The sequence below is a fragment of the Pelodiscus sinensis genome, chromosome 15 (genome assembly GCF_052426305.1).
Source record: "Pelodiscus sinensis isolate ZL-2025 chromosome 15, ASM5242630v1, whole genome shotgun sequence".
NCBI lineage: Eukaryota > Metazoa > Chordata > Testudines > Trionychidae > Pelodiscus > Pelodiscus sinensis.
This window is the reverse complement of record NC_143066.1, coordinates 40,776,854-40,790,323: the sequence shown is the minus strand read 5'-3', so window position 1 is coordinate 40,790,323 and position 13,470 is coordinate 40,776,854. Positions and strand designations below refer to the sequence as shown.

General features: G+C 45.4%; 2 protein-coding genes across 13 annotated transcripts in view; one reads left to right on the top strand and one right to left on the bottom strand.

Annotated features, from left to right (window-relative positions):
* ARHGAP17 (Rho GTPase activating protein 17) overlaps positions 1-2,520 on the top strand; it is a 77,766-nt gene extending 75,246 nt beyond the window's left edge. For 5 of the 10 annotated variants that reach the window (XM_075899881.2, XM_075899872.2, XM_075899876.2 and 2 more), the window contains one exon: positions 1,615-2,520. In XM_075899881.2, the coding sequence (XP_075755996.2) occupies positions 1,615-1,745 (131 nt within the window). In that variant the 3' untranslated portion in view covers positions 1,746-2,520. The remainder of the gene's footprint in view (positions 1-1,614) is intronic. The other 5 variants (XR_012896219.2, XR_012896218.2, XM_075899879.2 and 2 more) reach the window with 2 other exon arrangements.
* Positions 2,521-3,221: 701 nt separating this feature from the next.
* TEX47 (testis expressed 47) lies at positions 3,222-12,965 on the bottom strand. Of its 3 annotated transcripts, none has more exons than XM_075899905.2 (7): positions 12,597-12,852; positions 10,860-10,929; positions 8,095-8,198; positions 7,529-7,593; positions 5,170-5,371; positions 4,356-4,536; positions 3,222-3,510 (listed from the first exon to the last, which is right to left on the bottom strand). In XM_075899905.2, exons 1-7 carry the CDS (start codon positions 12,717-12,719, stop codon positions 3,473-3,475), a joined length of 783 nt encoding a protein of 260 aa, XP_075756020.2. In that variant the 5' UTR covers positions 12,720-12,852; the 3' UTR covers positions 3,222-3,472. The 3 variants fall into 3 exon arrangements, with proteins under 3 accessions (XP_075756020.2, XP_075756022.2, XP_089625457.1); XM_075899907.2 differs by having other exon boundaries at positions 4,377-4,536; positions 12,597-12,840; XM_089769331.1 differs by lacking the exons at positions 5,170-5,371; positions 8,095-8,198 and having other exon boundaries at positions 12,597-12,965.
* Between the last annotated feature and the right edge of the window lie 505 nt (positions 12,966-13,470).

Below are 13,470 nucleotides of genomic sequence, written 5' to 3'. Positions count from 1 at the left end.
CTTTTATTGAACCAATTTCTGTTGGTGAAAAACACATTTTCAAGCTACACTGACTACTTCATGTCGGGGGAATAGGGGGGGCTCTTTGTAGCTTGAAAGCTGCTTTTTCACCAACAGAAGTTGATCAGTAAAAGATATTACACCTTGTTTCTTTATCTGGCATTTGAGTCTAGTATGTAATGCTTGTGGTGAGGGCAGCATAAGAACCTTATGTACAAGTTACCGAGTCTTCAAAGTTTCTTTAATACTTTTTTAAAAGTACTTAAAATATTCTTTTTTCATTAAACAATTTAGTTTTGCTTTTATCACTGTAATTCAGCCACCTTATTGACAGTACATAGGCTTTTTCTTCAGATGACGCCACAGTACATAATTGGAGCAGAAAATGCATTATGGACTGGTTAAATCTACACAGGGAATTTAAGTAAACGGAAAGTTATATAAATTGGAATCCTATTGCAAAAAGAGCCATGGGATATTATGATTGTGGTAGGGACTTGTTTAAGCCTTGTGTAAAAAGCTATCAGCATAAGACCTTTGGTGAGGAACTCTAGTGCCACCTACTAAGACAGCAATACCGAACTGCCATAACCCAGATTTTCCAGGCTGTTTTTTCTAACACCGTTGAACACAGATTTATATAAATATGATCTGTTGCTAAAATGGAGTAAAAATTATGCTGCTAAATTCTAATTCCACCTCTGCCAGTAATGGTTCAGCAAGACCTTCTGCAAAGATCTTCCATTTATGCAGTTGTAAAATGAATCCTACTTAGCCATTGTTTCTGTTTGAGGCTTAGAGTTTGACATCTTGGAGCTCTTCAAGAGGGTTTTAAATTGCCTTTCCATGCCAGCTTGACAGAGGAATAAATCACTTACTTGTGTCTTCAGAAGCTGAAGTGTAGCCGTTAGTGACACTTCTAATGTGTGTATGATGAGTATGAACACTTGGTTACTTTGAATGAAAACATTCAGTGTTCATGAGATTATTAGCTGTTCTTCGGGGCTTTCTGCTCTTTTCCTAACAGCCACCAAAACAACAAGATTGAGAGTCCCTTCTGTGTCACCTTCTAGATATCTGTACCAGGAAGGGCCAGAACAAAACTCTCCCTTGTTATTGATCAAACTACAAGATGTTCCCCACCAGACAAGGGAAAAGAAGCTGACCCCAACCTTTTCTTAGGACCATTATATTAATTTGACTTAGTTTCTTTTTCTTCTATCTTTAACAGACCTCTCCGCTAGATATCATATATTTGTTACTTAACAAGTAATGGGGGAGATACTTGACTAATACTCTCTCTAGATGCAAAATTCATTCTTTTTCCTCCAGAGTGGGTGTCTGCAAGGTAGTGATTGGGCACTGCAGTATTGTTTCAGCTTGTTTCTGTCAGGCAGGTGATGGAGGTGGCTGGGGAGGAGCTACCCAAATTTCATTGTTGTTCTGAAGTGGCTTGTGTGTGCATATGCAGGCCTTGAACTTGCAAGGCCTCTGTTAAGCTGTTGTCCTATCCTGATCTGTTCCTTTCCCCTTTGTTTATAAGGAAATATTCCTGAGCTGAGCTTAATGACAGTTCAACCACTGTAAATTTTATATTTTTCTGGGTTTTTTCAGACTCTAATTCCAATGTTCAAGAACCACTTAGGATCCTCTCTTCAGAGCCTCCTACAGAGTCAGCGAGCAAGGATTTGCACAACCATTTTGTGCTTGATGTTGACAATGATACAGAAAGCACTGCCCTGTAAAAGAAACCAAATGCTCCAAAACTTTTTAAAAACCTTTCTGTCCTCATGGAAAACGAACAAATCAAGACCTAACAGTGAAGAGCTTTTTTTTTTTTTGAAGATACGGCAGAACTGTATGAAGGCTCACTCTAAGTATGTGTAAAGCAGAAGAAGTTTAATGATCTGTGTCTTGAAACTGGTTTAAAAAAATCCTGGATGGAAACAGTTGATTACTGTGGAAATGTATATAGGAAGCTTAATTGCTGCTAACAGAGATGGCATTAGCAGAAATCCCAAAAGAATAAAAGGCAGTACATCAGTTATTATTTAAGGTGCATGTATGGAAATAACCTTCTTACTGTGGTTCCTAGTTCTTAGACATTATATATTAAAAAGGAGATGCCTTGCAAGAGACTTTCCCTCACTGACTTGCTGCAGAATTTTGTTCGAGTATGAACCGAAAATGCTAGAGCTGGTAGTGACTGCTGGTTATCAGTCACCTTTCAAAACTGTGGATATATTCTAGTGCCTTGATGGACTGTCATATTGTAGAAAGAAACTTACTGTATCTCTAACCATTTTATTGTTACTTTAAGTACTGACCATTATCGTTATGTCATAGTTATCTTTATTAACCATACCTGCTTTTTATGTGAAATTCATAACTTTCAAGGTGAAACTGTGGAAATGTTTATGCTTTCATTTAAATTGGTTGAATTTTGAAAAATTTGAACAGCTGTTTCGATTCATCAGTTAGATGAGCATTTATCAAATTAAAGGATTCTGTCTTTTGTCACTTGAAGGCCTGTTTATTCCAGTATCCTGATATAACTAACTAGTCCTTGCATCTCTGATTCATTGAAAACACAGCAGAACTGCAATGTTGAGCTTTAACTGCTACTCTTTAAAGCAGCCACATCTGAAATGTAGTGCCTATTAATTCTTCAACCATGAAATATGGCTGAGAGTTTAACTACTGCAACTTTCATAGACCTATGCAAGCGCCATATTTATGACAGTGGGAATTTGTATCCTTTAGGCTACATCTACACTACGAGTTTCTCAGCAAAAAATATGCTAATGAGGGACTGTTTGCATGAGTTGTGATCTCATTTGCATATTTTCTGCTGATCCAGTTTTGCACTGGGGTTTCTGTGCAAAAACAAGAAGCGTGGACGTTTTCTCTTTGCGCAAAACCCCCTTTTTCCGCAAGATCGGTAAACTTTTTTTGGGGGGCATAAAGATCTTGCAGAAAAAGGGGGTTTTGCGCAAAAAAGCCACACTGCTTGTTTTTGCCCAAAAACTCCAGTGCAAAACCGAATTGGCAGAAAATATTCAAATGAGATTGACTCGCACTAATGAGGGACTCATTTGTATATCTCTTGCAGAGAACTTGTCGCATTGACGTAGCCTTAGTTTACAGGCTCATGTGCTTCCCAGGTCTCTATGACCCTGCCTCTGAATTTGTGTAAATCATGCACGGTGACTTCCATAGTCTATAGTTTCACACTATCCTAAGACTATTTATTAACATTTTATAGAGCAGTTAACACATGACACACACTGAAGTTCCTTCATTATTTCCACAGATCTCCACAGAGAATGTCAGGTTAAAAGAGCATTGTCTCTCTCTAGCATTCATGGTAGCTTGGTCAATTTGTTGCACTCAGAATTCAAGGGGGCCTTGAAGGGTGTTTTGTAAATGATGAAAACATGACATTACTAAGGAGGAAGTACAGTCTCAGGTATCACGGATACAAGTGACAAGGGGTAGGCCACACAGTTTCTGTGAGGAAGAAAAAGTGGAAAGCCTTAGTCCTTGACATAGAATTGAGACAATATTCACACAAGCAGCTGAAAGTGATTTCTTTAACCCCTTCATCCTGTAACTTTCCATCCAGCCCATATTGGTCAAAATGTGAGACTAGCCCTTAGGCATAACTGGGGGAGCATACTACCTCTTATAGGCCTTAGCAGGTTACGCTTAAGTCCTGCAACCCTCCAGTACTATAGGGAGAAAAGAAATGGTGCATTTCAACATGACTCCGCCTGATAGAAAACAACTTTGTTCTAATAGGTTCTGGAGTAAAGCTTCCCCCATTTATTTAGCCTGACTTCTCCCCTCACAGGGCTGAAAGGGCCCTGAGCTACCATTTAGGAAACCAGCTTTCAGCCCTTGCATTCCTAGCAACCTTTCCCAGCCGGATTGGGAGGGGCAGAGCTGTAAGCAGCATGGCCTGTGTCATTGTACAACCGATGGACAAAACGGGCAGCAATTCTCAACAGGGAAGGAATCACTTGGGCTTAGTCTATGCTACCACCCCTCTGTTGATCTAACCTATGCAACTTCAGCTACACTAATAACAGAGTTGATGGGAAAGCACTCAGAGGTTGATTTTACATCTCTAAGCAGATGCGATAAATCTGCTGCTGGTGGATCAATTGCTGCAGTGTCACTCCACTGTCTAGTGTGGACAAGCCCTTGTTAACAGTCAATTAGTCATTCTCCAGATTCCACTCTTAACATTTGTCTGCTTACCCATCACTTCACCATTGTGAGCTAGAAGTTTGGTTCCATAGAGAATACAAAACGCTAACCCTACACCTTAACTATTCATCCTGACCAGCTACCTTGCAAATCTGCAGCAGTACCTGAAGCCATGGCAGGCTGTAAAGGGTTGTTATACATTTTCAGAAATGCTTCTGGACTTAGAAATTCTGTTGCCTTGCACAAATAGTTAATAGTTTCTGCTGGGATGAGAAGTTCTGGTACAAGGGTGTGCAGATTGTCACCCAGTCCCTTACTGCTCACCTTTGTATAAAGGAAAATAACAGTACTTCAGTGCAGTTAGCATTTTATGCTACAACTAAGTTAAATATACCCAGGGCATTTTTATTCCCCACCTAAGGGAATGTGCTAAGAGATACACCTTAGATTTTCTTTCCTATTTACAAGTGTTGTAATGCCTCTGTTCAGAACAGTGGAGCAAGCTCCGTTAGATACCCAGCATCTAGAGGATAATGTAGCTGATGGGGGTTGACAATGAAATCTGTACCGTTTTTCAGCTTGAGTTAAAGTAGTCCATGATGAACTACAAAGGTGTAGCCAATGGCTGCACGAAGCAAGCTAGAGTAGTTTGGAAGATAGAGGTTTGAAATAAAAGCCCAGTGTTTTTGTCATTGCCCTCACTACAGCATTCTAGAGTCCAAGGAGGAAGGGAGAGAGAGAGAGATGCACATATTTGTATCTATAAACTAATTTGAAAAAAAATCTGAGCAGTATCTGCGGGCATTGGATGACTTGGGTTTTGCCCAGGAAAGCTCATGAGTCACTACATATTGGTTTGTCTCTAAGCAGTCACAGCACCACTCTTTTTGAAAAATATAAGGACATTTAGAATCTGAGCTAATAACTTGAACATTTCTATTTTAATGTAAGCTGTACCTTAAAAGTCTTTGAAAGATATGTTCCCAGTTTGAGGAGAAGCATAAGACACTCAGTCACCACCTCTTCTGCAGACTGCGATTGTGTCAAATCTTCTAGGTATGTCACAGGCCGTGTCACCATTGTGACATACCACTGCAGGAAGAGCCTGGTTGGGATGTTGTGTGATACCACTAAAATCCTAATTTCCTGTAGCAAAGCACTGAGTGAAGAAAGTTAGCTATAGTCTAAATTCCATCATTCTTCTGTACAGGTAAAGGGTTCTTACCAGAGATGGGGTACCCTTATTTCATAAACTGGCAATGTTTGATAACTTGCATCATATGGCCCACACTATTTTTAACTTGTTTTAACTACCTACTTCTATATTATATTTTGTAACTATTGATATGGTCTGCTTGTTCTGCCACATCTTAAGGTGCTTATCTTGAGGGATAATTATATATTCTAGATGTATGTTTTTGAATGGTTGGAGTTTATTCAGACAATGAATTTGGCTGCTGTTGCAGTCAATTACATTTTAGGCTGTGTGGCAGGGGGTAATTAGAAGGAAGTTCACCTATAAGAGAACAGAGCAGGGCTTCTATAAAGCCAGGAAGGGAGCAACAGGGTGGAAGTCTGCAGGCTTGCTCCCTGAGGAAAGGGAGAAGATGCCTTTTGGGTGAAAGCAGTAAGTTGGTGTAGATGCACATCTTAATTGCTTAGTGAAGGTCCTAGACTCAAAATCTAGAGTGAAGGACAGGCCTGGGTCCCTCTACTGTCATTACAGAGTGACATGGCAAGGAGCAGTGAATGGGAAGATTGCTTGGATCACTCCTGCAGTGACTCAAGCATTCAAGGCAGCTGGTGTAACAACTACATAAGATTGTTTCTGGAAAAAGACTTTGAAAGACTATCCAAAATGGAAAAACAGTAATCTGAATCACAAAGCAGCCATGCCAGGCCTCAATGATTGGGAGGGAAGCTACAACAATGAAAGAGACAAAAAGGAGAGGTAAAATGGGTGAAGGCAACTACCAGAAGGAGGCATCAGTCATAAGCGAGTAGCACAAATAATGACAATTGTATCTAAACATGTTTTCAAAGCAGAATTTGGAAACTGCAGCCAAATTAAATGCTAGACATTGGATCTTAGACAGCAGAACTGCTAAAGAATTAAAGTTCAAAGCCAATCAGGGAAATTTCAATGGAGGAGTTTGGCAATTTTATTAAACTCATTGCCTAGGGCCCTACAACATACACTATCTATTATGGTCAATTGCACAGCCCAAAGATTTTGAAATTGTTCAATTTCCCATGTTTACACTGGAAACTTCACAGGTTTGTAACTGTGGGGATCTTGACCCAAAATGGGATCATGGGAGAGTTGTGATGATGTTGTAGAAGGGTCCCCAAGACTGCCACCCTCATTTCTGTGCTGCCTTGATAGCTGGACTCTGAAGGCAGCATCCTCCCTGCAATCAGAGGAGGTTCCTCCCCAAGATGCTGGGAGCACCTTAGCTGGCAGCTCCTAGTTTGTAATCCATGCCAGGAACAGATTAAGGGCAGGCACCCCTGGCCAATCTGGAGACCCCAGGAAAAATGGGTGCCCCAGCCCTGGAGAAAATCTTAGAACTGAAGATGGTATCAATAACTCAAAGGCCTGGCTGCAGCAGCAGCAGCTGCAGCTACCTGGAACAGATACCTAAGGCAGGATGAGGCAGGAGGGGAGGGAACCAGAGCCCAGGCTGCTATTGGGAGAGAGAGAGCCTCTGCCCAGCAGTAACCATTGTGGGAGCCGGAGAAAGCCTGGAGCTTGGCATCAGAGCTATGACAGGAGCTGCTGGAGAGTTACCAGGGAACAGAAGTCTGGAGCCCTCATTTTTGCACTGCTTCTGGAGATGGGTCTGATCTCCCACCCAAGAGCAGCTGTGCAGGACAAGTTCTGTGTCTCCCTGTAACAGCTGGACTAGCAGTTAAGCACTCTAGGTGCCCAACTGTGAAGATCGGATTTCACAGAGGGTGGTGGATGTCACAGTTCAACACACCTTTCTCACAACTATGAAACTGGTAGGGCCCTACGTATAAGGTACTGAAGAGGCAAAAAGCCATTCCTCCTTGCAAAAGAAAAAGGCAATTGGCTCCTGAAAAACAAGGAGGGGACACAAACGATAAATCTAAATGAGGAAAGTATTTTTGTGCTAAAATTTATCCCAACGCATGGTTTCTAGGTGCTCAACAAGAGGAAATACTAAGATATTCCTCTACTTATAATAATTAATTAGGTCAAAATGAGCATTTAGTATAACACATTCACTGTCATTCCTGCATTAAAATGTATTTCCATGTGAGCTGAGTTAAGCCCTTCTGAAACACTTACCCGGAGCCTTGCTTCTGGAGAGAAACTAGATCTTGGAGGATATGATACAATGTGCCACTGGAGGACTGCAAGGGGAAAAGGTACAGAGGTTCAGATTAAAGAACAATTAAATTACTATAAAGATAATTGAGCAGATGCTACTGGTATATGATGAGCTTCCGAGTTGGATGCCAGATGCTGAGGTGGGAGCACTAGAAAATCCAAAAGTTCATCCAGGGGTGGGGAAACTATTCTCTCTAGAATGATGTTCCACCTTCTTCACAAAGAGTAACAAACTGGGAGCACTACTTGAATAAACTGGAACAATGTGGCCTGTCCTAGAGACAATTCTTAGTTACTAACACCACTGCATCCTTTTTAAGGTTCTAGTCTTTTTCTTTAATATCTTCAATGAATTAGACCATTAGTGAGTGCCTTGTACTAACATTCAATACACTGTGGTCACCAGGGAAAGTTGGGCAGAAAGAACCTGCCGTGTTTGCACAGGAATCAAGGAGACCGCTTTTCTCTGGGGGAACACCTCATGGTTATAGACTGTATTACCAAAGGAGATCTGCTTAACCTACCTCTAGTATATGAAGGATGGAGCTGGGATAGAGAAGAAGTAGACCTGAGACTGGTTCTCCTAGGTGGTATTTTAATATGTTCTGAAACAGTCTTTCATGGTAACCTTATTTAAAAAACACAAGGATTGCCTGTCATATGGGAATACAGTGCACAACTTTCGAAAACTAGTATTCCACGCCACCCTAGGCCACTATTCACTACTGCCACAGGCCATTACTAACTAGGTAACTTAACTCTCTCTAAATCTAAGAAGAAACATTAAAAATAGTCCTTGACTTGGGAAGTCTATTCTCTTCCTATATGCATGCATATGACCCAATTATGCAGGGAAAAAACAAGACTCATAAATTTTTGTGAACTGACTTTGCTCATGTATCATGCTCAGTCATACTAATCCAATTGATTAGTGGTTGATATAATTAACATAAGGCTTCAGTAATAGCCTTATTAATATCACGGTGCACCTAAAACTGTAATATTTGAGTGTATTTGCTGAGGGACTGGCAAAGAGTGCCCAGAATTTCCTCTATTGTTTGCACTGAATGTTTAGTTCTGTCTTGGTTGTGGTGATGGTTTTCTTTAACTATGCAGTACCCAAAGACTATATGGGTTGGAAATGCTTTAGAAATAAATATCAGAGTTTTACAAATGCACATGAACCAGAATCCTGGCTGCTGGCTATTGGAGCTAAATGTATAGCAGTTAATGACCCCAATAACTACAAAAACAGGACTGTGTAGCACTTTAAAGACAAACAAGATGGTTTAATAGGTGATGAGCTTTCGTGGGCCAGACCTATTAAAACTCATCACATATTAAACCATCTTGTTAGTCTTTAAAGTGCTACATAGTCCTGTTTTTTCTTTCAGCTACACCAGACTAACACGGCTACATTTCTATCACCAATAACTACTGCATCCTCATTCAGCAAGGTATTCAATGTACAATAATTGATTGGTTTAACAAAGTCTTCTGCTTTGAAAATAAGGATCTCCCCTTTTCCTTTAGGCCTGCTTATTGATAGCTGTGCTCTCATTTCCTTCAGTAAGTATGAAGCAGGCACTCTGGTCAAGTGATAAATTTGTATTGCAATAATATGGTGTGTAACCAAATAGTGGGTTCGTCTGTACTTCTACACAGTGTACACACAGCTGAAGAGGGGATCAGGCTGACATCTGGGGGTTGTACTCTACCATAGCAGCATAAATCTTCAACTGTTACACCATTGTGAGCGCATCACAGTAATTGCTACTTTCCATATTTGATTTGAATTTATGCCAAGTCTGTGCTTGTTGAAGACCAAGTCAGCTCCTCCTGGTATGTAACTGAAAAATTACCCCTTACTGTAAAGGCAGAGAAAAAATGATTTAACGAATCACCCAAACCAATACGATGGTGTGATGGCAGAAGGAAATATCAGCTTCTCTCACTCATTCCTTCTCAAGTTCAGCTATGAAGCAATTAGTGTGTCGAAGGCTGGGGATTTTTTAATTGTATTTATCACTTGTTATACCAAACAAAAAAGGTGTGTTGAAAGGCTGCAGCCACCCCTGCCCCTCTGCGTACACAATACATTGGATTTAAATCCAAGTGGTGCTGCATCTTCAAAATAGAGTGAGCTCAAAGTGCTCAGTTTTTTTCTCTTGTTTGGGGATGAAACTGTGAAAATAATGGAGTCAGGTCATCCTCAGCCATGACACTGGGGTGTGTGGTGTGTTAGCAGTACTTGAAAAATACATGTCTTCTCTGCATAGTTGTTAATTGTAACTATTTAGTCTTTACGGTGCTACTAGACTATGTTAAGTTTTTCCTGTTACAGACTAACTCGGCTACCCCTCTGAAGTTTATTTACTCACAGTCCCTCTTTTTTTATTCTTCCTCCCCTCCTGCCTTTATTTATTCTTGGATCTGGACTTCTAACAATCCTGTCATGTGAAGAAATGGGTTGTGCCCAAGAAAGCTCAGGATACCATCTACATGTTTTGTTAATCTTTAAGGTGCTAACTAGACTGTGTTGTTTTTTTAAGTTTTTCATGTCTTCTCTGGTTATCACAGGTTTGCTCCAGGTGTTATGGATGAGTATGAGGAAGAATTTATCATTTATCTGGCATCAATGAGAAATTATTTGTACAGCAAGCTTTGTTCTATTAGCCCCTAATTACTTAATCAAGGAATAAACCTGATTAAGGTAGTGATGTAGCTCATTACTTCCAGGATCATCAATATACCTGGCTTTACTTTAAAAGCATTTTAGCTTTATTATAGGGTCTAGCAGGACTGGTGCATCCTCCTACGCACAGACACCAACTTCTTCTCAAACTGGAGGGTGCCTGATATCCCCTAAATTCCCACCCCACCTCTTCCCTGCCTCCTTCCCCAAGCATGCCCCATCTCCCCTCTCTCTCCTAGCTTCCTGAAGGCTGGGAAACAGTTTTTCCAGGCAGGTGGGAGGCACTGGGAAGTAGAGGGAAGAGTTGGTCAGCAAGGCCACTGATGGGTGAGAGGCATTGGGGGGGAGCTGCCTACGGTGTTGAGCAGCTCCCATGCCTAGTCTGAAGTAGTCCTTATTTAAATTTATGTTTGCTGTTTGTCATTAATGCTGTCCTAGGAACTCTCCTCATTATTTTAAACAAACTACACAGGAGAGCAGCTGTTTCTGCAGGGTAGCCCTGGAATGTCCCTGCTACTCCTCACCTACCAGAGTCTGCATCCTCAAGGCAAGTCTCTCAAGTTAAAAACAGTCAAAAGGAAGATTTTGCTGTACCTGTGACCTCTCTCCTGTCTGCTCTTTCTGACAGCTTGGCAACAAAAAATAACCTGTGCAGCAGGAACTTCTAGCCAGGAAAGAAAACCGTAAGTGATTGTGTAAATGCTGTTGTTCCCTGGCAAAGAACAGTCTAACTGGGAGGCATTCCTGTGCACTCAAGTGTTTGAGCACTGATGAAGTTAGCCCATCAACTGTCTTGTACAGAGAGGAAAATAGTAACCTGTCCAAGGTCACACAGCAAAAGTGAGGAAGAGGTGGGAACATAAAGGAATCCAGACTCTTTAGGGGTTCATTCTCCATGGTCATGCACCTTACTATCTGTATTTCTGTCCTACCTAGGAAGCATGGCCATGTAGTCATTTATCCCTGTTCAAGATGGGTGCAAAGTAGTGCTATTCTGGCCTGGCACTGTACACTGTCTTCCACTGAGGTAACTGACTGCAGAGATCATAAAATGGGGCCCTTTCTCCCATGGGGCTACATTTTTCCATTTCAGAAAGCTGTGTTTGGGGGAGCAAAAGGGCACAGCAAAGAGCCCTGGCACTAGCTGGTGCATGCATGACTCATCATATCTCTGCAAAACGTACTGGTCCCCTCTCAAGACCCAAAGTAGTGACTCCGGCTCCCACTCAGGCTCACAAGCAGTGGGGAGGAGTGAGCTAGAACGGAGCTTGGCCTTGGCTCTGTGCCATGCTGCAGGGAGTCAAGGGCAGGGCTGGAAGTGATGCCAGCCAACAGGCTCCAGGAAAGGGGGGGGAGAGAGAGAGAAACATGGGCCTGACCAGTCTGTGGGCTTCATGCCCCGGGGGCAGGGGTGGGGCTGCGGGGGCAGGGACGGGCCACTCTGCCTGTGGAGGACATTGGCCCCCTCCCTCTGACCACCTCTGGCACACACAGACAAAACAGCGCGGGCTGGAGAACTGCCCCCCATTGCCAACACATCTCCCCCAAACCTCCTCCCCCTCCCAACGCCCCCCCGCCTCTCGCCCCTCCCCCAAACCTCCTCCCCCTCCCAACGCCCCCCCGCCTCTCGCCCCTCCCCCAAACCTCCTCCCCCTCCCAACGCCCCCCCGCCTCTCGCCCCTCCCCCAAACCTCCTCCCCCTCCCAATGCCCCCCCGCCTCTCGCCCCTCCCCCAAACCTCCTCCCCCTCCCAATGCCCCCCCGCCTCTCGCCCCTCCCCCAAACCTCCTCCCCCTCCCAACGCCCCCCCGCCTCTCGCCCCTCCCCCAAACCTCCTCCCCCTCCCAACGCCCCCCCGCCTCTCGCCCCTCCCCCAAACCTCCTCCCCCTCCCAACGCCCCCCCCCCGCCTCTCGCCCCTCCCCCAAACCTCCTCCCCCTCCCAACGCCCCCCCGCCTCTCGCCCCTCCCCCAAACCTCCTCCCCCTCCCAACGCCCCCCCGCCTCTCGCCCCTCCCCCAAACCTCCTCCCCCTCCCAACGCCCCCCCGCCTCTCGCCCCTCCCCCAAACCTCCTCCCCCTCCCAACGCCCCCCCCCGCCTCTCGCCCCTCCCCCAAACCTCCTCCCCCTCCCAACGCCCCCCCCCGCCTCTCGCCCCTCCCCCAAACCTCCTCCCCCTCCCAACGCCCCCCCGCCTCTCGCCCCTCCCCCAAACCTCCTCCCCCTCCCAACGCCCCCCCGCCTCTCGCTCCTCCCCCAAACCTCCTCCCCCTCCCAACGCCCCCCCCCCGCCTCTCGCCCCTCCCCCAAACCTCCTCCCCGCCCGCGGACCTTGAGCTGCAGCCGCCGCTTCTCCTCCCTGGCGCCCAGCAGGTTGTTCCGCAGGAGCGTGGCGGGCACCAGGGACTCGGCCCGGCCCGACCCCTTCTGCCGCTGCGGGTGGGCGCCCGACATGGCGCCGGGCCCGCGCCTCAGGGCTGGGGGAGGGGCGCGGCGCCGGGGGCCGTTACCGCTCGGCGCGGACGCAGGGGGCGGGGCTGGGTTCGGAGCGGGGCGCGAGCTCTCCGCCGCCCCGCCCCTCGAGCCCCTGCCTGGCCCCGCCCCGCGCTCCCCGGGCTGCCGCGGCGCCTTCCACGCGCTGCCGGGCGGGGGCTCCGCCCGTGGGAGAGCAGCGATTTGCATGGATTTGCATGTGTTTGCATATAGAGGCGCAGGTCTGTGCAACCACACTGAAGTTGCGGCCCCCCCCCCCCGCCCCCCCCCCCGTGCCCTGCGTGTCACTGTGCCCCTCCCTTCCTTCCCCTCCCTCCCCCGGGCTGCAAAGTTGAGAGCCCTGCGTTCGTGGGGATAGCTCTGCAGGCCAGGACTGTCCCCACCACTGCAGTATGTAAGTGCCTTGGGAGGATAACCACTGATCCGGGCTGGGAGGTGGGGAAGGGTATCATCGCCCATTCTTACACATGGGGGCAGTCTCTACACTGGTGGCCTCTTGCGCAAGAACAGCTGTGCCAGGTGTCTACACTGCATTTGCGTTCTTGCACAAGTAAATTTACAGTACAGCATTGGAAAACAGGGCTTCTTCCGGAAGAGTTATTCCTCTCCCCATGAGGAATAAGCCCTCTTGCGCAAGAGGGCAGTGTAGACAGGCAACATGAATTTCTTGCACAAGAAACCTCTATGGCTAAAATGGCCATCAGAGCATTTT